Here is a 22399-nt window from a genome sequence, read left to right as displayed (position 1 = left end):
GGTACAAGGGTCGCGGGGCCTTGAGCCGATAGCACTAGGTGTTGCAGGCGCCGAGGGTCGTACGTTCCAGGGGCTGTGGGGGCTACATCGCGCGTGATTGGCCGACAAGGTGATATGCCCATCCTGGGGTCATCGGCCCATGGGACCTAAGAGCTATGCATGGTACGCATGGTGTTGATATGGGGAATAAAATAATGAGCCCCTTCACAATAAGGATCGAAGTCAGATTGTGTCCAGAAAAGTTAAAAGTGCTTTGAGCGCTGAGCGTTGGTGGGCTGGATTCGGCCAGTGATCGAGCAATTTTGATAGGGCGAAGGGGTGACAGTCCAGCTGAATAAGAGACCCCGAGAGTTCGTTTCGGGGAAGGTTGGTATGTGGGCAATGAAGAAGAATGTGCTCCAGATCCTCTAGAGCACCGCACTGACAGCATCTGAGAAAGCCAACTTGTCGCAAGTTGAATGTTTTTATGTCATATGCCCATAGTGTTATTGGCTCCTGGGGTCATGGGACCCAAGAGCTATGCATGGTTTGTGTGCTACAAGGGTAGCAGACTTCAAGGGTCGCCGGGCATTTGGGCGTAGCAGGCTCCGAGGGTCGTACGCTTCAAGGGCCCTGGGGTATCGCGCGTGATTGGCCCACAAGGTCATGTTCCCATAGTGTTATTGGCTCCTGGGGTCATCGGCCCATGGGACCTAGGAGCTATACAGGCATTTTGTTGAAGGAAAGAGCAGCCGAGGTAGAAGCAGGGACAAGGACGAATAGTGGGAACAGAGAAAACTGCTAACTCGCAACTGAATGTTTATTTGACAGTAACACGTTTAAGTACTGAAATGTGGGCAGGTGAAGGCAATAAGATGTCAAGGGCACTTCATATCAGCTTCTATGGTGCCCCAGGTATACTATACACAACAACGCGATCCAAGGAATGGGCGCCGCCATATTAGTGCTGCCACCCCGTGGTAGTCACAGGAACTGTGCACGTGTGGACTGCCGTTTGCAGAGTTCCTTCATTTTCCAGTGTGTGTTTTCGTTCATTTTCGTGCCCATTCTTGTTCATTCGGGTGCCCGTTCATTTTCTCTGGCTAGGGAACCGGTGTTGAACAGATATCGCATCGGCAAGCATGTGACCAACTGTGCATATCGCACGCGGAAGCAAGCACTCTTCTTTTTCCTTGAACTTTCGAACGTTGATACGCTAGTCAAGTGTTTACCTGATGACTAGTTATATGGAACGTTGAAGTAATCGTCAGTCATACTCATTAAAGACGGCGGCCACCAGTATTCATCCCAATGGAAAGAGCGATTTTGGCAGTCCCCCCCTGTTGTGTCGTCGCTGGGAACGAGGCTAAGAGGCGCACGGAGACTAATGGTTTGAGAGTAACGCGACTTAGTGGTGCAACGGAGTGCTTACGCACCGCTCTTCCCCCGGATGCGCGATGTGGGATGCCTCGCATATCTCGCGGGCAGTCGTTTATCCAGAATTAATTAAGAATCCAGAACATAATTTATGTAGAAATGACCTTAATAACTGTTATAACGGGATAACAGATAATTTCCAAGTCTTCGCTGCTTTGCGCAGAAGGCCCGAATGTCCGTTGTGAGAACATTGCTGGGACAAGTCGGGTCACGTGGCACGGGTCTGTGGTCTCTGCGGTGTCTTGCACGACGCTACCAAACAGAGGAACTGGGCAACGTATCCCCTCGTGGACTGACTCTTCCACACGCGCTTGTTTCCAAACAATGACCGGCGTTTCTTGGTCCACTGCTTATTTGGCGCGTTCTGTACTTTTTCTTCGGCCCCGGGGAGCAGGAATTCCACACGCACGCACACTCGGTGGTGTCACTTTACGCCCGGGAACACACTGGCAGGGATTCATTGCCCTCCTCAATGTTCCGTCCCCAGACATAAACACTAACTGCTCTTTCACAGGAGAACTGTCATTTCGTCGTCTAGACAAAGTACTTCGTGTAAAAAGACGACTGCAGTACTTTTGGCTACATAACACACGTTTTCAAACTTCCCAAAATACGCCGGAATCACGAACTTGTGACAGACCCTTAGAACTTGTGACCTTTTGGGCCTAGATCCATAGAACCTTCGACAGTTGGAGCCTTTTTTAACAGTGGCTTTAACAACCCTGATTATATCCGTATTAAATAAACGTAACATAAATAATGATTTATTAAATAGTAGTACATTATAGTCGACGAGGACAAATTATTTCGGGTATCCTTTACCGAAAATTTGTCTTAGATCGGAGGAGCTTTTCGACAAAACTCGTGGCCGAGGTCTCCTCGAACAGTTGCTGTAGCCATTTCTGCAGCCTCTTCTGATATTTGTCCCTGTCGGGATTGCCCTTAAAAACCTTCGTCTTCAGTTGCGATGCCACGTAATACAGCCAGAGGGTGTTCGTCCTGGGAAGGTACCTTTTCCAGTTGTTCCTATAAGGAGATGGACGCCAACTAGTACGAAGACTCGGAAGACCAGAGCGTTATGGTGAAGCACAGACATATAATGAACAACAGCTATCTTTTCTCTGTTCTAAAACAGTTGCCTGTGCTCCTAGTGTCGACCACCGAGCGTTCGTTTCCGATTTGCTAGTTCCGGTGCTAGTACGGTGAGGCACCTTTGGCTACGTGCGGTTAGCTGGAGAAGGGACAGCACCATCTCGCGTGGCTCAGTGGTTAGCGTTAGCGTGCTGGCCATGTCACGTCGAGACAGGGAGGTACCCGTGTTGAGAACTATGGCAAACCGGAGTCTGAAGGGTGCAGCATTTAATGGACCGATGGTAGAACGATACAGGACTGAACCGTAGATGCGCGCGTGAACGATGTCCGATGATCTTCGTCCTTTTTACAACACACTCCCCGCCCGCACATGATGCGAAGCATGACAAGCGATCGAATGAATAGCCGAAAGAACACACAGGAACAAAACACAAACAGACAAAGAACAAAACACGCAGGATCACGAAGGAGGCCCGGTGTCCCAGGAGAATTCCTCGAGGTAGGAAAACATACCTGGCGACCAGTTCTCACGTAGGGGGCAATTGCATGGGCCCAAGTTGAGGGGTGCCACCGCATTAAACTTTCGGTGAAGATGTCTCGAAATAAACGGATAGCTTGTCGGATAGGATGTCGCAAACGGATAGCTCGGAGGATTAGGAGCGAACGAGGTGCTGAACATCGAAGTATCCGTTGGACGACCAAGGAACCTGTTGGCACGTAGTAGAGTGAGGATAACCAGATATGTGATCTCCTCGCAGGCCTCCAAGTCGCTTTCGAGGTCGTTCAGGTCGATGGTTTCGTAAATCTCCCTGTCCAGTCCTTGCAAAACATTGGCGTTGCGCATGAGAAGGGCTAGCTTGAATTCCAAGAGACTTGCCGAGGAAGCGTTATTGAGCAGTCCGGATATTTCTGAACAGAGTGTCCTGACCCTGTGTCGGACAGGCTCCCGAAGTTGTCGCGGTCCATTCAAAAGGCACGGTCCAGCTGCCATATTTCTTCGAAAGTCTTCTCCCGGGTTTCGGCACCAAATGTTGAGAACTATGGCAAACCGGAGTCTGAAGGGTGCAGCATTTAATGGACCGATGGTAGAACGATACAGGACTGAACCGTAGATGCGCGCGTGAACGATGTCCGATGATCTTCGTCCTTTTTACAACAACCCGGGTTCGAACCCCGGTGCCGGCTGTGCTGTCTGGGGTTTTTCCTCGACGCTTTCAGACATACGTCGGCACAGTTCCCTTAGAAGTCGGCCCAGGACGCACATTCCCCCAGGGCGTCAGTCGTGACGTTGCCCACCTCTGTGAGGCCGACAGCGGCGGGCCCTTTCATCACCAGAAGGGACAGCAGGAAGGAGGTTATAAAACGCGTCCATTGACGACTTCAGGACTGGGTCTGAAGATCCTGACAAAAAATCCCGGGCCAGCACTGTCTGCGGTGGGGTTCGACCCCGCAAACTAGCGGTCTTTAGCATGACCTATAGGAGCTACCACCAATAAGCGAATGCCTTATCTACCTCGCCACGCCGCTTTCAACTCGTTTCTGACACCTAATCGAACGGTGTACCAGGAGCGTTGCAAGGTGCTCTGCCGACGATTTCTCGATCCCGGTGGTCAGACATAATAATGCATACCTGCCAACTCTCCCGATTCATCCGGGAGACTCCCAGATTCGGACCGGATTGTACGGTCGAGAAGCAAATCTCCCGGAAAATGCAGTTTCCCTCTATATATCTCAAACGCCTGCTTTTTCCCTGGGCACACAGACAAAAACGTCAATCCAATACCAGCCCAATTGCCATCGGCATCGCTGCCGCTTCTTGGAGCCTCTGTGTTACGGAGTTTAGAGGTTCTGGTCATGGTTCTACTTCTAGCACTTCTAGTTTCCGGGCATTTCCTTCATGTTTTCAGGCGACAAAGGTGCCTTTGCACTAGCTGTTTCGACCTTGCGTACTTCGCAAAGAGAACCTCAACCTCGAAAAGAGAACAGAGACATAGTTTTGTGTCCTCATGTTCTTTTGAGAAAGTGTCATAGCCTTGTCACAGCTTGACACCCAGATAGTTTCTTGGAGAGGGCAAAGTCTGTTGCTGCAAAACTTGTGCCCGATGAGCCTGCTGGGATGAAGTGTGCTCCTGTTACATATGCAAATAAAAGCCACCCAACCTCGGCTTTATCCTACCCCCCCCCCCCCCGCCGCTTTTGAAATCTCCCTAATTTGGATGTTCCCAAGTTGGCAGGTATGATAATGGACAACGCTAAGCGCAACGCGGAACCCATTACACATGTGATTCACGATGTAGTAGTTACGGGAACGATGGAACCCGAGACGTTGAGGCGTCGGGTTCCATCGTCCCTGATCATGTACCCGTTCCCCTGCGCCCTTTTGCCTTTGTAGTATACGTAGCCATAATCTGTTATGTCTCTCACGTGATGTTGTAGGTAGCTATACGGTCTGTAATAAACGAACTGTCGAGTTTTTGCGTTCCTGGTGTTACCAGGCCTTAATGCGTATTCGTACTGAATACGGTCAAGGCGTGTACATTCAGAGAAGGGCACAATGATCTATCACGTACTTGTTCCATTCTCTCATGAATCGATACATGTCGTACTGGTAGAGGCCCTGGCCATCAAAGAAGTCTCCCTTGGACATGTCCGTGTACAAGACGCAGTTTCCTGGAAGACCAAGAATATGTAATGCTGCATGTGCCTGTGGCAGATCCAAGGGGTTGGGCGATCGCCCACAAAAAAAAAAAAATATTAAAAAAATAAAAAATAAATAAGAAAGACATGCTATTACACTTTAAATTTCTCCCTCCTTCACCCCAGTTACGGGTTTCGACGAAGAAAACGCCCCCACCCCCAGCGGCGAAATGGATCTGCCCCTGGCATGCGCATGTCCAAGCCCAACTGTACGTATAATTAGGACGGAACATGAAAAAGCCTCTGTATGTCAGCTCCAGTGTCAGATCCTGTATCTGAGAGGGCGAGTCGTCCGTATACTGTGACCGTTCAGGTTCGCGACCGACGCGTTACCTGGTGGGAGAGGGATCGAACTCAGTGTCCAATTGTCTTCGCAGGATAAACAAATATTTCTCGTAAATAAAAACCGAAAGAAAAAATGAGGCTGTAATAAAACATGAGAGCCACCCTCTGATAGCGTACTTCTCCTCGGTGATCGGATGTTACGGTACGAGTTCCACTGCTAAATCACGTTTTAAGGAATTCCACACGAGCACCGTGCCCGTTAACTGACCTTGTTGCATGCGTGACAGCGTAAAGTCGATTATTGTCACACGCACTCCATATGCTGTCACTTCAATGGAACGGCCGCCGATGAGGTACCGTACGAACGTGCTTGTGGTTGTCGCAACCAGGATGTTACCGAGGTGCAGATCTCTGTGCTCAAACCTCAACTTGCATTCGGCAACTGCGAGGGCACACGCCGCTTGCAGCAGGACTGAACACGCCTGTTTTGGTTCGGACAGCTGCAAAGGTTAGCGAAAGCACGCCATTCCTGATATCAGTTTTGATAAAAGCACGACCTACAACTATACTAGTGCATATAGTAGTAGGTCGTGGATCTAAGGAAACGGAAGCTGGCAACTAACACTAACAGCTGTATGGCGAACTTACATCATGAGGATTCAGGTCTTTCCCGCTGGCTGCGAACTCGAATACAGCAAACATCTGGTCCTCTGGAAGGATATCTGGAAAATATATCTGCTGCAGTGTCCGTCGTCGACTGAACTTGAACGTTTCTTTTCACCAAACGAAACTTGTCACGTTACGCCATCTATCCCTTGTTGGCAAAACATAATTTGGTTGCAACCATGGTTGCCAGGGCTCTGCAGCGCATGCGTTGCAGTGAACCTCGCAAAAACTTTTTTTTCCCTTCTACTATTTTTCTTTCGGTTCACGGATGACAGTGTAGATGTTCCTAAGTATGCGTATGTTTACCTATGGGTGTTTATGTTTATTCGTTCGGAGGTGTTCGGAGCGGATATGTCGACACGGACTCGCAGTGCATAAGTGTCACAAAAAAGGCGTACGCCTCGCTCTTTCGGCAAATCATGGGAGAGAACGATGCCATTAGGGATGGTTGGCTAGGAGCGTGCTATGCGGTGAGGTTAATTCCTTTGCGTTCCCCCTGTGTTTCCAGTGGTTCATAGCTGTGCGAGGAGGGAAAAACAGCGCTGTTTTGTAGCGCTTTGGAGTAAAGCGCTCCATGTGAGAACAGGCCCCAACTTTTGACAGGCGACGGACGACACATTCAGCTACAGCGCTGAAGTACTGACGTAGTGAGGCACTTGAACCATTTTACCTGGACGATCGTTTTCGCTTTTCGTCTCCCGGTCGTATTCTAGCCAGGCTTGAAACATGGCTGGATGAAACTTGTCCTTGACGCAGTGCATCCTGCGTACCACGAGTTCCTTCGTGAATATTAGCTTTTATTACCCGTTACGTCTTTACCGCTTTAGCTGGACGAAAGTTGAACATCGGTTGTTCTGCCCCCTGCGCAAGTCGCTCAGCTTACTAAAAATGAATAAGAGTGAGTGAGCAATCGAACCGCTAGGGGGGCAAGGATGGAGGGGGCCGAGCCCACCTGGCACAAAGCACATTCCAAACCTGATGCTGTCTATTGCTCTTTACTCACATAGGGAAAGAGTAGCCATACACTATAGTTACAAGAATGTCATGTGCTGAAGCTGTGAGTCTCGAATGAACTTGAGCTCGCCCTCTGACGGCTGTTTCTGGGAGGAGGAGCAGAAAGAGGAGGAGAAGACCTACCGTGATATGACGACCTCAGCCAGGATGTTTCTGGCTGTGAGCTGTTCGTCACCGTTGTAAAGCACAGCGCCCTCTATTGGAACCACTTTGACGGCAGACACTTCCTGCTGGTGGGACACCAGAAATACTTCGCCGTAGCTTCCTTCGCCCAACTTTTTGCATTCTTTAATTTTACTGTAAAAGTTGCGCAATTTTTTTTTATTTCAACCCAGAAGCAAGCGGAATATCAGGGCTATGATAGTAGAGACTATAAAAATCGTGTATGTTTTTATGGATGACTAATCCTAAACAGCGTACTGAAAATGGGGATCTCCACATCAGGGATCATGGCGAGGAAATGTGCGTGGACGGTATAATGGCCATACCTAAGTCGAAGAGCTTGTTCGAAGGTTATCAAGCAGGTTTGAGAACAGATTGACAGAAGTTCCTGTAGTGGATCCTGTAAGAAACAGAGAGGCGCGTTAGGAGAGTGTGGTATCATAGTGCAAACTTTTGACTGTTATCGACGGTTGGTGAATACTTTTCTCTCATACTACGCGATGGTCGTTTGCTGACAGTGGTAAATACGCAGTGGAGGTATACTGCCGTGACAATTTACCAGAAAAGGAACAACCAACGGTGCAAGACGCAATGCCGGTCCAAGTCTTCGGAGGTGAAGGTACCCGAACGCGCTCGTCCATATGACCGGTATACAGCAACATATACGGAAGGCAGTCATTGTGATGAAGGCGTTCGAATAAAAAGCAGAGACGGACACGGTTGAATCTATATCGCATGGACACATTCAGTGTCTCGGGATCTAAAGGAGCGAGTAGTCAAGCGAAAGATCTTAGAGACATTCTCTGAAAGAAACACGCCATCGGTAGCTTGTAAAGGGAACGGTCTTTGGGACATGAACGTAGGCATGTAGGAGCACGACCTACTAGATTATAACGACCATGTCACAATCAGCAAACCCTATGAGGTGCCTGTCCGCACGATCCGCCAGGGGCGCTACTGACGCGCCCTGGCAGACTGGCGCACGATTGGACGATGGAAATTTGAATTCTGAACTCGCAGAAGCGTATGTACGACAACCGTAGCAGACGACAGCGATAGCTCCTATGAAAACGCGTAGAATGATGATAATAATCAACCTCAGAATTAAACATCTGTGGAAGTCCACAGCTTGTACAGAAATACTGAGGTAAGCTGAAGTACAAAGTATTGTAGAAGTTGAGGAAGCAATAACAAGGACGATCAGAAGCGCCACCGCTGCCTTCCAAAAATGCGGCGCATGGGAGGGGTGCGCCTGACGTGGTCGTTATAATCTAGTAGGTCGTGTGTAGGAGACGGAATAGATCGGGAATGAAGGGGACTTGACACAATTACGGTGTGTGGTTGCTGTCTATACGTAGTGTAGTGAGAGAGAAAGACAGTTCTTTTACCAGAGGAACATCTTCAGGCGCGGATGGTGCCAAGAAGGAACGCAAAGCTGATGTGTCCGAAGCCAGAGTGGACGACAGTACTCTCGGACACTGGCGATGAAAGGACTTTTCGAGCAGCAACACTGTGTGTCAGAAAAACAGAAATCGTCTGCAATGAACTGACCTTTGGCATTGCTCTAAGCCTCGCTTAATTGATTGATTGACACCAGTTAATTGATTGAGCAGGCTACAATAAACTATGGGAAATTTTTTCGCTGTTCTGTCGCTGGTCAGTCTAATTCATAAAAATGGGAAAAATGAGCCGCCTGCACAGTGTCGCGACTTTGGCGGGGGGCTCTGTCTACTGCTGTGACGTTTAGAGCCCATCATGACGTAGCCGCAGGGTGTCCTGCTCGGTCGACGTTTCCCCCCAGGAGAGCGGGGGATTCTACAGGGCGTGCCGAGCAAACACTCCTTGCGTGGGCTGCCGTTCAGCAACGACATCGCTCTTGTACAAGACCACGCGGTATTTGTTCCGCCGTAGCAAAACGCGAACAGCTTATGGAGGTGTCTTGCACCATTATAGTGCTCATTTAAGAATATACACTGGTTGCGCATGCTAACTAAATGTGGGATTTGTTTCTTTTCATTCAATGGGTTTGAATGCGATTTCTTTTCATGGGCAGTCAATGGAGTTCTCAATGTGTTTCTATTAAGTTTCCTCTTGGAATTCCTGGCATCAGCCACGTGACAACTGTTTTAAATTGGCCTTAGCCTTCACTAGTGAAGCTAAAAGGTCACCTGAAGGCTCGGCTGGGAGGGCGTTGAAACTGCTGGACTTTGGACCGGAGTGCTTCGGAGAAACTTGCTGTCGCTTCGATGCACGGGACCCCAGTTGCGACGGCGGAGGAACATCGGAGGCAGAAGTCCTGTCGTCTTTCTTCCTTCCATTTTTTTCAAAGCGCATCACTGCATGGTTTATATAATGAGTATGATAGTTCTATTATCATACGTACTTTGTGTGGGAACCATCGTCATTTTGGGCCACGAAACGCACGTTCACAATCATCTGATAGGGCGAGAGTTCAGTCGCGCTACGAACTCAGCGAAGGACGATGTGGCACCTGTTCTTATATACCTCGTACTCGCAAGAAAAATTTTTGCCGTGGCGTGCAGTATATATACTGCCACCGACCACTACTACCATGCCTCTGGAAGGACCCCACAAGAATGAATATCGCTGGTCGCACAATCACGATATCGCGGAGTGAGCTCATGATAAGTGTCTCAGGGAGATTCCCGTTGCATGACTTTTCCCACATCTACAACTCACTTTGTGGCTTATAGCTTGCTTTATTTGATCTTCAGCGGTTTATTTAGACGACGATAGGTATTGTGCTCACGTATGCACGTGTTTCGCACGGCGTGCGCATCTTTGCTGCCCAAGCAGCACAATGTACTGAAAGTCGAGTGGAAAGTGGAGTGGAGGACGGTATGTGTCTTATCGATGTTCTTTAGTTTCGCGAGTCTGCTCAAGGCCTTCCACCTACCCGTGCACACCCCTATTGCACTCGACTTTCAGTAACATTGTGCTGCGTGGGTGGTTTGGACCGAAGGGGCCAAATATCAAGAAGACAAAAGGACGGTTTCCAGATTTCCACAAGTACCGCCTCGAATTTGTCGTTTAGCTGGTTGGTTTAGATGACGCTGTTCAAGATAGCGCCACCCGAACGAAACCGTCTTATGTAACATCCATAACGATCACGCGCAAGCGGTTGCGAGTTCGTGATTGGGATTCCACACTGGTGATATGTCATTGCCTAGCGCTCTATATACCTGCCGGTGTTTGCTGCATACTGCTCGTGGGGATCGTGGGCCGACTTCACAGGACTACAAGAGTTCAAGTGTTAACCGGTGAAACCTAAGCCAACGAAGTGATATATTTAAATAACGACCACGTGTTTGACGAGTTGCTCCAAAACACGGCTATAATCACGTGGGCTCACTTCCCTCTCATGCGCAGAGACACACTGTCACGGCGTTATTCTCTCGATGTTACTCACTTTCTCTCGAAGTGTCTTCCACGTCCATAGGATGAATGGCGGAGATGTCCGAAGGGAATATCGATCTGTGATGGATATCAGGAAGGGGAGAGCTCTCGGCGACTCTGAAGCGACGGCTCTCGAATGTCTCGAATATTCGTGGGATTTTTCGATGTTCGTAAGAATCAAGTTGGGTGCTCCGTTTCGACGCAGCAGTCATCGATGCGGACGTTCGCATAGCGTACGGAACGTTCCTGGACAGACTGGAAGCGGACGAACCACGGAGCCTAGACTCCGATGCTCGTTCCCCGCTTCCCTTCGAAGACGGTGATGGACTTCCTACGGAAGCAGAAGTCAGAACACTCCTGCCAACTTCCTGGCTAGGAGAACTTGCTCGCAGAGCTTCGAAACTGGGGGTACTGGTATCTGTCGCACGCGGTTTTGTCCGTACCTCCGCTTTATCAGCAGAGGGAACCTTGGGGAGGGGCTCTTCGCTACTAAGAGAAGCAGTCGTGTCGCTTGCGTCCTCGTGGACATGCCGCGGGGCAAGTTGCTGGAACCGAGGCGGAGTCCCCGGTGGAGTACGCGGACTACAGGTGGGATTCTTTACGCGAGGCTTGTACGCGTATAGATCTTCGAAAGCGAGCTGGAATTCCGAGATGGCTTTCCAATCGACGTAGTTCGGATCACCCGGAAGTGGAACCAGTTCACCATAGTCCTTGACCCGCCGCTTTCGCTGTTGAGTAAGACAAAGAGCCAACAGTAAAGAGCCGCGGAACTGTATATAGTATGACAAAAAGAGACGAAACAACACGGATGCAGAGATACTGACGCGAAGAAGCAGTGATTGTTTCGTCTCTTCTTGCCCTGTGTTCGTTTTCCCCTTGCACTGAGGGTCTTATATTTTTTATAACTCCATGGGCAACGCGGGAAAAAGAGATGTTCACTTACTGGACCCATAACTGTGTTTGCATCTGGAACACTTGTTCCCAAGCCGACACCCTTTTTCGGTTCACGGCCGCTCTGTATCTGCGTCACGCGCGTCTGCTTTTATCAGCGCAGGCTGATATCACGTCTTCGTCCGGATCGCGAGATCAAAATGCACCGAGGAACGACGCAATAGTCCCGGCAGACCTATACTCGGCTCTGTTTTCTGTTCGTCGTAACGATATACCTTCAGTCGAGTGCAACAGGGGTGGACGGGTAGGTGGATGGCCTTGAACAGACTCGTAAAACTAAAGAACATTGATAAGACACATACCGTCCACCCCTATTGCACTCGACTTTCAGTACATTGTGCTGCTTGGGTCGCAGCCAAACGGGACAACTGCTATATCAGTTAGTGAAGGAATTACTCTTTCGCCATTGTGGTGGTCCTGTGGTGTGGCAAGAATAGATGGCTAGGGTTGGGCAAGATGATGATGTGCTACCGTGCCTGTGTTGTCTTCTGCTAAGTCAACGAGGAAAAACTTTCCTCCTCGAGGAAAAGCATCCTCGGTGTCCTCAGCCCTATGGTTCGGGTGGGGACTAGGAGGAATCCTGAGTGCCCTTTCGTAAACTGAGGACAGTTGTCCATGATTAGCAGATGTGGAAGATCTCGTGCTAAGCAATGTCGTGCGTGTGGATCACTGGATGACTTGTTTGCTTCGACTGGAATCTGCACTCAAACCGCGAAAGATTGCTCGTGTGATGTGGCGAAGAACATCCCATGCTGAAGACTTTCAGAGAGAGAACAGCTCAAGGAGCACACGTCAAATGTAAGTGGTGCGTAATGTTTCATCTTCGGAAGCGTTTTCTGTTGCATAGATGCCTCCAAATAACCGAAGAACACACTCGCAAAACAAAGAAGTAGTACAGGATGCATAATCAATTCTTGGTCATCTGCCATACTAATAAGTATAAACATAAACTTTCTCATCGGCCATAGTTAGCAGAATTAATCGATTGAGTGTTAGATATATACACACGATTTAGACGCCTAGTCCATGCAAACTTCTCTTGGTGAATAAAGCGAGGTAAATGTACATCAAGGCTAAGCGAGCCGCGGCTCAATGTAGAGTTGGGCCAGTACATCTCCACGTTTTTCTTTTTTAAACCAAACCATTATCGTGTGAGGCCAATTTCCCTTAGTGGCTCACAGTCATATCTTTTGAGAGGAAGAAGAGAAGAAGAAGAAGTGGAGGAGGATGTGTCAATAATACGATGACGTCAGTCAGTCCAGCTTAGAACGCAACAGGCTGGACATATCCAAATTGAGGTTGTGTAGCACTTATTTGACCTCGAAATTTTTATAACAATATGGGTGAGGCGTCGCAACGTGCCTGTTGTCGAAGGACTGGCCGTCTGACCCTCTCGAAGGGAAAGAAAGTCATTTACGACGCATTTGCCCCTACATTTGATCTGAACGAAGCGACCAAGAAAGCCACCTTGATGTATCTAATAGGCGAAGAAGCCCATGGCACCCTCCGCAACGCTGTCTTCCCTCAAGCGCCAGGTAACATGACGTACGAAGCCCTAGTAGCCGAGCTTAAGAAGTACTACGCGAAGCAAAGACGGTCGGTCGCTGAAAATCGTTATATTTTCCACGAACGTAAGCAGAGGACGCGCGAGTCGGTACAACAGTTCATCGTGGAACTCGAGCGCCTCGCAGCAGATTGCGAGTACGGAACATTTTTGGACGAGGCTCTCAGAGACCAGCTCATTGTTGGTCTAAAGGGCGAGGGCATTCGTAACAAACTGTTGAGAGCTGAAGGACTGACTTGGAAGAAAGCCTGTTCCATTGCCACGTCCGTGGAAGCCGCGGAATCGACTGCCATTACTCGTAGCGTCCGTGGGAACATCAACGTGGGTGCATCGGCCCAGAAGCCGAAGCATAGGACTCTTTCGGCTGGAGTAAGAGATGGTAAGTGGGCTCAGTGTGAGTGTGAAAGAGTTCCGTTGAATTTATGCAGATTCTTCTGTAAAATGTGTGTGTGTTTTGTTAGAGCATAACACTTATGCTCTAGTGTTGACTCCTACAGGGCCTCCTCCTTGACGCCTTACTTTTAACTACCGCAGGACTGCGCACTAACGAATTATTTAATAAGGAATAGCAAGCCGTCCATTCTGGCTGACCTTTCCTGTGAGAATAAATAGATCCCCCCTCCTACAGGGAGGGGGGAATAAAAAAAATAGTAATAGAGCAATAGGAGGACACATACGTGCAGCGCAGAATGGTTTCAAATATGGCGAATAGTCAAGTAATTCACGTAGAAGCCAGCGAGTGTCAGGGTGAGGGGTTGAAGCTGGTCCTTCCTAATTACCGGTCAGGGATCCTACCCTTACACCAGATTGGCAGGAGGGGGCCATGGTCGAACCCTGCCGCTGGCACTCATTGGTTTTTTCGTGAGTTGCTGACTTTGTCCCGTAGGCTCTTGAGTGAAATTCTGCGTGTGTTGTGCTTGTCCCTATCGATGGAGCTCGCCTCGGCTGGTCTGCTGCCTTTATGATGAATAGCTTGAATGCCATTCTTCTATGGTTAGTCTTTCTCAACGCGAATAACATACGTCATTGCGTTTAGAATGTGTTCGAGTGAACATTTTTATGCGAATTAAGATTTTGTTTAAAATGCTACCTGAATAAGTGATCAAAATTCACACAAGTGACCATACAATTTCTGTAAGAATATGACGAAATACATGATGCCCTGGCTGACATTCATGAATGAAAGGGAGCGAAGAACTCGTATAGACTGAGCGCAGGCGGAGGGGCGGAAGTCCTTCTCCCCTCAGGGATATCTTCCGCTCCCATATGAAGTTTTTCTGATAGAGTGTCGTTGAGATTACCCATTCGAACTTAATGGCCGTTTACTATTACTGAATGGCATTTCGTTCTACTACAGCCTCAATGGCATCGTTTGGATCACGATCATCGCGCTTACAGGCAGCCTGCAGTTCACTCGGTGGTCAGCAACCCGGTGCTTCGAGGGCTATTTCTACTACGGGGTTTTCGCTGTGCCCTACTGCACCCGCGGTGACGCCTGTCTTTCAGTTCCGCAGTTCGGCATCGCGAAGCGGAGAGATGCCTCGGATTCCAGCGCAGGTAAAGACAAAGGCATTGCGAAGTGCCTCCTTTACGGACTAAGAAACGCTCGAACACTTAGGCCCGGTTTCGCCAACGCCGATTAACATTGGAACCGGGGAGATCAGCGGTCCTTGAACTTGAATTTAATGTTTGACTCTGCTTTAGTAAAGGGAGTTATTGGTACCGAAACATTCATCACGTCACCAACTAACATTTGTAAAAAAAGAATTGAGTGTTAAGTTCAAGTTTTAGCAACGTACGCAAAATATAAGTGCCGTCAGTGAACATTACTTTCGAAAGAACCAGCAAAACTTGATGGGTGACCTTCAGCGGGCGTCTGCCTCCTAGCAACAGCCGCACGCACCCTCTCGGTCTCCGCACCACGTTGGAAGACTTCCAGCAGCTGCGGAGAGGAGACGGAAATCGACCTTCGACCCAAGCAGCACAACATTGCGTTCGACATCGTGTTCTCCCAAAGTATTCTTTCTCTTTTTGACGCGGAATTTATACTATATATTATAAAAGTAATTTCTGGTTTTGTGAAGTATGACGTGATAGGCTGCGCAATCTATGCCACTACTCCTCCCCAAGCTGCAATATATATTGGCCCAATATTGGCTATACATCGGCAATCTTGGACCAATATTGCCGATATATAGCCAATATTGGGCCAATATATATTGCAGCTTGGGGAGGAGTAGTGGCATAGATATGCGCAGCCTATCACGTCATACTTCACAAAACCAGAAATTAATTTTATAATATATAGTATAAATTCCGCGTCACAAAGAGAAAGAATACTTTGGGAGAACATGATGTCGAACGCAATCCAAAATGTCGTTGCATGTGACGCGTAAACTGTGAAATGTAAAATGTACAACTGTAAAATGAACTTCTATATAGTTTTGAGAAGCATGTTATCAAGATACGCGCAGTCTGCCTCGCGTCTGGCTACAATGTTCCTCCAAGGTTCCTCCTTTGCCATGCAGAACAGGGAACCGCAACACCGTCCGTTCAGGTTTATTCCGCACCCTGGCGGCGCAGACGGCCTACAGATGGCACCAGCATTCAACTTCATTTTCAACGCAGCCAAACCTGCTGTATTTCGATTTCAGTAAGTCGAGCCTTCATCTAATACTTGAGGTGCCTGTCTGATGGCAATTTCGGGTGATGCATTTGGGACACTTTTGTTCTGCCCCGAACACGAGCAGTAAATTCGCGTGCTGCGGTCGTGTATAGAGCATGCACTGAACCTGGGAGCTCTCGCTTAGATTACCAGATGCATTACCCGAAATCGCCATGAATGTTCGAAATAAAACCTGCTCCAATGCTCTTCTTTTTCTTTTTACAGTGGTGTTAGCTCCGAAACGACGTCTGGCCTTAAAACCCACAAGGTACTGCGGTGCAAGCAGGCTGGCAAGCGGAGGGGTGTTGACTCCTCATTCCCGCAGCGATCCCATGGAAACACCGGGAAAATACGTTCTTCCTGATAACAAAGTATATAGGTCCTATATGAAACACGAAGCTTGGATTCTGATGTGGAGGAGCAGCGCGTCCAGGACTTTGGACGCAAAAAAATAGCCTATATACAAAAATAGATCTATGGAAGCCATCAGATATAGAATAGCCATAATAAGACTGCATTAAATGGTCATGTAATATTATGTCACCTCCTGGGCATTGCGAATAATGCCAGTGGTCCGATGACTCTTTGGTGTTAGCAAAAGGCATTTCTAGGTGTCCGCGAGACTTTTTGCTCGTCAGTGTGACAAGTGCCATCGAACGCGCCGAAAACTTACCAGCGGTCGCGCACGAGAAGCAGTGGAAGCAGAGTCAGCATGAGCAGAGGGCAACCTCTACAACGCCGTGATTGGTCACGGTCTGCTGACGTTCAGTGTTCGCTGCACGGTTGCTGACGATGTTCAGTCCATTTCAATTTTGGGGTGAACATCACACCAAAGTGGGAGTCGACCTTTTTCACTGAAAGCCCTTCCCAATTTGTAACCCTATACCAAAGGTCTATTGCGATCAGTAAAGGTCATGAAGGCACACTTTTCTATAGTAATTTCCGAGTCCCCAGTTAAGACACTCACTCACAATCTTGTCTAGCGATTCTCGCAAAACTTCCTGAACAGACACTGATGTGACCTAGCCGTAAATGACACAATCGCCAGCATATACAGGCGTATATATTTGCTGGCACTTCCTTTACAATGTCCTGGACGCACAACATGCCGCTCGAGCTTCCGCTCCGCTATAGGCATGGAGGGAGAAGCAGACGACGCTTATCGACAGACACCGTTTATTTAGCACCATAAACATAGCAAATAATACACACGGAGAGACATATCCTGTTTACATTTCTACGTGGAAGGCACGATGTTCACCATTAACACATTTATGTACATTTTCCATAGGTTGACCGCAAAGAAATGGTTAGGGCTAGTTTACTGGTTCGCGAACGCTCAAGAGTCTCAAACTTTCGATATTATAGATATCCGCGCGACGTCCATGGAGAGGCATGATTTCTGGCTTTCTAAATTTCATACCTCTGACCTTCGAAGAGGCGGGTGGAGATTCAGGCGTAAAATTCAGGCAGGAGTACAACGCACTGACGCTATAATTATTGAATTTACGAATTCAAATGTTAGAATTCAAATTCAACGTACATACACGTATTCAATAATGAAATTAGGAGGGAAGAATTGGTTTCAGATGAACATCACGGCACATCAGGGTTCACTTGGTAACGTAATAAATACGGTGCATATGCGTGATGATGATGATATTTTTATTTTATTTCTTTATTTTTGATAAGGTGCCCATAAACAACCCGAGGGTCTGGGATGGGAGAGAAGGTGGTGGGAGTGCTCCAGGACCCAAATACTCAGGAACTCACCTTCCTTTTTTTTCCCCTTGAAGGGAAAGCTCGCTCCCCAGCGTAATTGAAATAAATGTTACTCGAAACTAACACATATATCCAGAGTTTTTCCTATTTTGTCGTGGCAGCCGGCAACGGGAGCAGATCCACGGGTGAGAAGCAAGGAGGATATATACAGGGTGTTTGCTGTAACGCGTCCCTGATATATATATATACGGTATATCAGATTGGGATGGAGGATGGGAAGGGGGTGGAGCAACGACGGTCCGCATGGCGCTGAAATACGCGCACCCGGCAAGAGAGTCCCGAAACGGTGATTTTTGCTTTTTTTTTTTTCTTGTGTTTCCGCTGTGGTGCAGGATGCCTTCAGTGATGTTTCTGGGTAAATCAAACATGTGCTTTCCATTTCCGTTGGAAGAACGTGGGGTTGACTTGGCTAATTAGCGGGATTAATTTTAAGAACTCAATTTGTTGCAGTTGAAAATTGATAGAATCGGTCTTTCCTAGTGTCAAAAGTTCCGCAAAGACCAATGCAGCAAGCGGCATCCTTGTACGTGTAGGTTTTTTAAATATAATTCAGGGACGCGTTACAGTAAACACCCTGTATATATATATATATATATATATATATATGTATACTGTTAGTATATATATATATATCCTGCTTGGTGAGGAGTAACCAAACGTGTCGTTATACTGACGTCACTCATACGCCTCTCAGCGCGGTAATTTCAAACCGTTTCGACTCCACCGATTTATAATACCTAAAACAGATTATATATATATTAAATTATAGCGCTCATGGTGGCGAAAAGTGAAGCATGCAGGCAAACGAGCCGGGGCGAGATCCATCTAGGGGCAAACACATGTCTGTGCGACTCCAGACGACAATGACAACTGTGTGAAGACCATCCATGGCACTTGGTTTTAGATGAATATATTTTCCTCATTTCCCGAAACTTTACTCTTCCCTGTAGGGATTCATGCGTGAACACGATGCTTTCCAACATAAGAGGGGACTGTGTACCTCAAACGTGCAGAAAGTGCCACAATGCCTAAAAGTGCACGACGACTTGGTCTTTGCAATGTTCAAGTGCGCTAGGTGCCGATTCACGAAGCACAACATTAGCATATTGGTGAGAGCAAAAGTTGTGTTTGTTCTTAACATGCGAGGATAAAACACTCAAAAAATGACACCGAAGCTCTCTAAATATGCAATATGTACCATCTTTCGCGTGGAGGACCACGCGAAAGCCAGCCCCTTGAAAGCTTCCGTGCCACTTTTTGAGTGTTCTACAGCGAGTGTTCGGACTTGACTCACCATTATACGCACGCGTGCCATGTGAGGATATAGAGTAGGAAGCAGTAAAAAATGTTTAAGCACAGCTCCAAATTTTTCTTGGTACCCGAAGTGGCCTTCCGAGGCCCACAAAAGATGTATTCGTTAATTTGCACGCAGACGAGTCGTGAAATACAAAATATAATACGAGAGTCGCTGTCAGTCGTATACAGTGCAATTCCGTTAATTCGAACTCGAAAGGGACAGAAAATTTGTTCGAATAAACCAGAGTTCGAACTATATACATACAGGGAGCTGCTCTGAATGAGTGCTTGATGGCAAGATTGCAGTGTTGTACGTAGCGCCGTTACTAGTAGCGGCGCTACCGTATCCGTTACTTTTTTCGGTAGCGGAGTAGAGATCGCGCTACGTTTTTAAACTGGTAACGAAAGAAGTACTTCCGCTACAAATTTGCGGTGGCGCAATCTTTCAGCGCTACCGCTACTTTCCGAGCTGGGGTTCGCGACAACTCGACTTCGACCTACCATCAAACCTCCACTCTGCATGTCTTCGATCAAGCTACCCGATATCACAACTCATTTTGGGAAGACCGGGCAAATAGCCGAAAGGAGGGCACAGAGGCCGTTATCTTACAAAGGGGGTGTGTCCTCCACGTGTTCCCTATTTGGGATGAACCTTCTTGAAGATTTGGTGCATTGTCGGATTTGTCTGCAAACTGACGTCACTCCATTCTGGAGCCGTCCTCGCTAGCTATGAGTCATGACATTCCACATGACATTGCACCACGTACGCTGAGGTGCTTGACAGTTGCCATTTCTTGTCCGCTGCAATGGAGGGACCATGGCTTGCTACAGTACAAAACAGTAGCGTGGTGTTCAGATGTCTACTATGCGCCTCGGTGGGAAAGCTTTATCTGTGCGTCAAGGAAGTCAACGTCCAGTTTGAAAAAGCACACCATGGTATGTTTACTAACTTCTCGTTCCGGGCAATCAGAGTTCTTTTGGTGACAAAGCTGCTGAGCCTTTTATCGGTAACTTGCTTTGTGCTTTATTTGCTTTAGAGGAAGAGAAAAAGATATGCAGGATACCGAGTAGGCTTTAGTAAATCTAAAAAAAAAAAGGTTTTCAAAATTTTAGTTTTCAGGCAACCTACGTGTAACCTCCATTGGACGTCGATTTATTATTTTGAGATATTGTTTTATTTTATTTTAAGACGTTTGAAGTACGTCATCAACGATACTGTTTGTTTCTTTCCTAAAAAGTATCGCATAAAGTATCGCGTTACTTTTTACGGGTAACGGTAGCGGTATTCCGCTACTTTTAGGTACGTGTAACGATATCGGGATTTCCTTACTTTTTGCTCAGGTAGCGCGTATCGGTATTGCGCTACCTTTTTCGGGTAGCGGTTACAACACTGCCCAAGCAGCACAATGTACTGAAAGTCGCCGGTATGCGTCTTATCAATGTTGTCTAGCTTCATAAGTGTGTTCAAGGTCTTCTACCTACCCGTCTACCCCTATTGCACTCGACTTTCAGTACATTGTGCTGCTTGGATGCAAGATTGGCACAGCGCGTACTAGCTGCATCGGGTACGCATCATGGCTCGCTAGGCCTTGCCGCACTTTCGCGGTCACGAAATGCTGGTCATAAAGAGGCTCATTCATTCCAAAACATTTATTTACATTCCCCGCCGAGGCTGGGAGGTGACGAGAGTTCGAACCCCCGCACCGGCTGTGCTGTCTGGGGTTTTTCGGCAGACTTTCCAGGCGAAATGTCGGCACAGTTTCCCCTGAAGTCGGCCCAGGACGCATACTAACCCCCGCGAAAAACAGCACCACGGAAAAGCACCATAACGGTAATTCGTTTCTTGTTCCTCTTTCCTCTGGCACAAGTATCTTCCTTATAAGTAATGGTTTTATAAGTAACATGTAAACCGAACACTTCATACGTAAACGCCAGCAGTGCGCCGAGCGCTTCGGGGCCGATGCGAAATCGGGAGTCTGGCAATGTCGTTCGAATAAACCGTTGTGCACGTTCATGTGTTCTAATTACAGGGCGTTTTCCCCGCATTGAAATGCACCGACTTTGAGAGGAGCAGAACACCAATTCGAATTATCCGGAAGTTCGAATTAGCTTATTTCGAATTAACGGGATTGCATTGCATTACGCGGACGAAACTCAGACGAAAATTGTGTCAGAGATCTTTTCGAGTCAAATCGTTGGTGTGTGAAACTTTTGTCCAGTGCGCGAGGCTTCCAGTTTTTTCAATATTCTTCGAGCTTAGATTACTTTTTGAAGTAATCTAAACTCGAAGAACTTCCAAGTGTGAAATGGTAATGTGCAAAAAGTGTGAAAAAAAAAAAAAAAAAAAATGTGAACTCAACTCTTGGAGACAAGTAAGCCAGATGCAGCAGAACTGCAAACAGACTGGTGAAGAAATTTGATCGGGAAACATGTTTGAAACCAACTGGACCGGTCACTTTGATCAGTGGCATAGCCAGAAAAATATTTCTGGGAGGGGATTGTATGGAGACATTACATGGGGAGAAGGAGTTCACCCTCCCAAATGCACTACCAAAGGTACGGTTTCAGGGGGATTGAACCCCTGAAACCACCGGCGCTACACCAATGACATTGATTAAACAATATGGTGGTACCAAAATATGTACACAGTGATAAGTTGGGAAGTTTGTAACAGTCTGATACGAAGAGTGTGTTCGTGGTCCCATATTCAAAATATGTACAATTGCTCGAGATAACGGTTGACCCGTAAAAACCTGCTGCAGTCGTTTCCACACTGAGGGGGTGCCTGTGTGTTTCTTGTAAGATCAGTGCTGAGTATGGCAGATTAATGCAATACGTATTATGAAAGAAAAAGTAACGGCTTGCACTGCACTTTTGTTATTAAAGAGAGTACCAGTTGGAGTTAGGCAAGGCATGATGAATGAAAGTGTTTTAGATGTAGATAAGACACGACCATTTCCTGTTCTTTACAGTCTAAGGATAGTACTAGCCAGTCGTTGAATTGTGTGGTTGAACGAAATTTTTCAGAATTCCTTCGGAATATACTTGATAAAAAAAAAGTCACGAAAGAATGTACTTCAATCAAAAAAACAAAAAAAATCATGTTTCTTCGACTGGATATACTTTTGTGCCTCCGCCCGACCGCTAGGTAAGCGTCACGTTTTATGTACGGAGGAAGATAGAGAGAGCAGTGTCAACACCACCTAGATACAGAAAGCCTGCTTACTCTTCGACGTAACGTAACAAGTAAGAGTCAGCCAATTAGGATAGTGTTTTCAACAGCCGTAGCATGCAAAACTTTGTTCAGCAAGGCCATATAGTTTTGGCAATAAGCGAGAAATCATGTAGACAGCACCTGGTTTTGGTTCTGGAGCGAAATAAGCCTTTAGTGG

At 47.4% G+C, this 22399-nt stretch overlaps 2 protein-coding genes across 2 annotated transcripts; one reads left to right on the top strand and one right to left on the bottom strand.

The window, feature by feature from the left end:
• Nucleotides 1–2164: 2164 nt before the first annotated feature.
• LOC135397572 (serine/threonine-protein kinase haspin-like) lies at nucleotides 2165–11898 on the bottom strand. Its single transcript, XM_064629174.1, has 12 exons — nucleotides 11693–11898; nucleotides 10763–11477; nucleotides 9501–9668; nucleotides 8721–8842; nucleotides 7659–7732; nucleotides 7294–7467; nucleotides 6976–7038; nucleotides 6827–6918; nucleotides 6139–6212; nucleotides 5759–5990; nucleotides 5079–5178; nucleotides 2165–2442 (listed from the first exon to the last, which is right to left on the bottom strand). The coding sequence occupies exons 1-12, from the start codon at nucleotides 11699–11701 to the stop codon at nucleotides 2235–2237; spliced, it is 2031 nt and encodes a 676-aa protein (XP_064485244.1). The 5' UTR covers nucleotides 11702–11898; the 3' UTR covers nucleotides 2165–2234.
• Nucleotides 11899–12937: 1039 nt separating this feature from the next.
• Nucleotides 12938–16467, top strand: LOC135398878 (uncharacterized). Its single transcript, XM_064630412.1, has 4 exons — nucleotides 12938–13643; nucleotides 14622–14821; nucleotides 15793–15917; nucleotides 16155–16467. The coding sequence occupies exons 1-4, from the start codon at nucleotides 13040–13042 to the stop codon at nucleotides 16291–16293; spliced, it is 1068 nt and encodes a 355-aa protein (XP_064486482.1). The 5' UTR covers nucleotides 12938–13039; the 3' UTR covers nucleotides 16294–16467.
• The last annotated feature ends 5932 nt before the right edge of the window (nucleotides 16468–22399 follow it).

The sequence above is a fragment of the Ornithodoros turicata genome, chromosome 6 (genome assembly GCF_037126465.1).
Source record: "Ornithodoros turicata isolate Travis chromosome 6, ASM3712646v1, whole genome shotgun sequence".
Taxonomy (NCBI): Eukaryota; Metazoa; Arthropoda; class Arachnida; order Ixodida; family Argasidae; genus Ornithodoros; species Ornithodoros turicata.
Note: the sequence above shows the minus strand (reverse complement) of the source record. Positions and strands in the feature narration are given on the sequence as shown.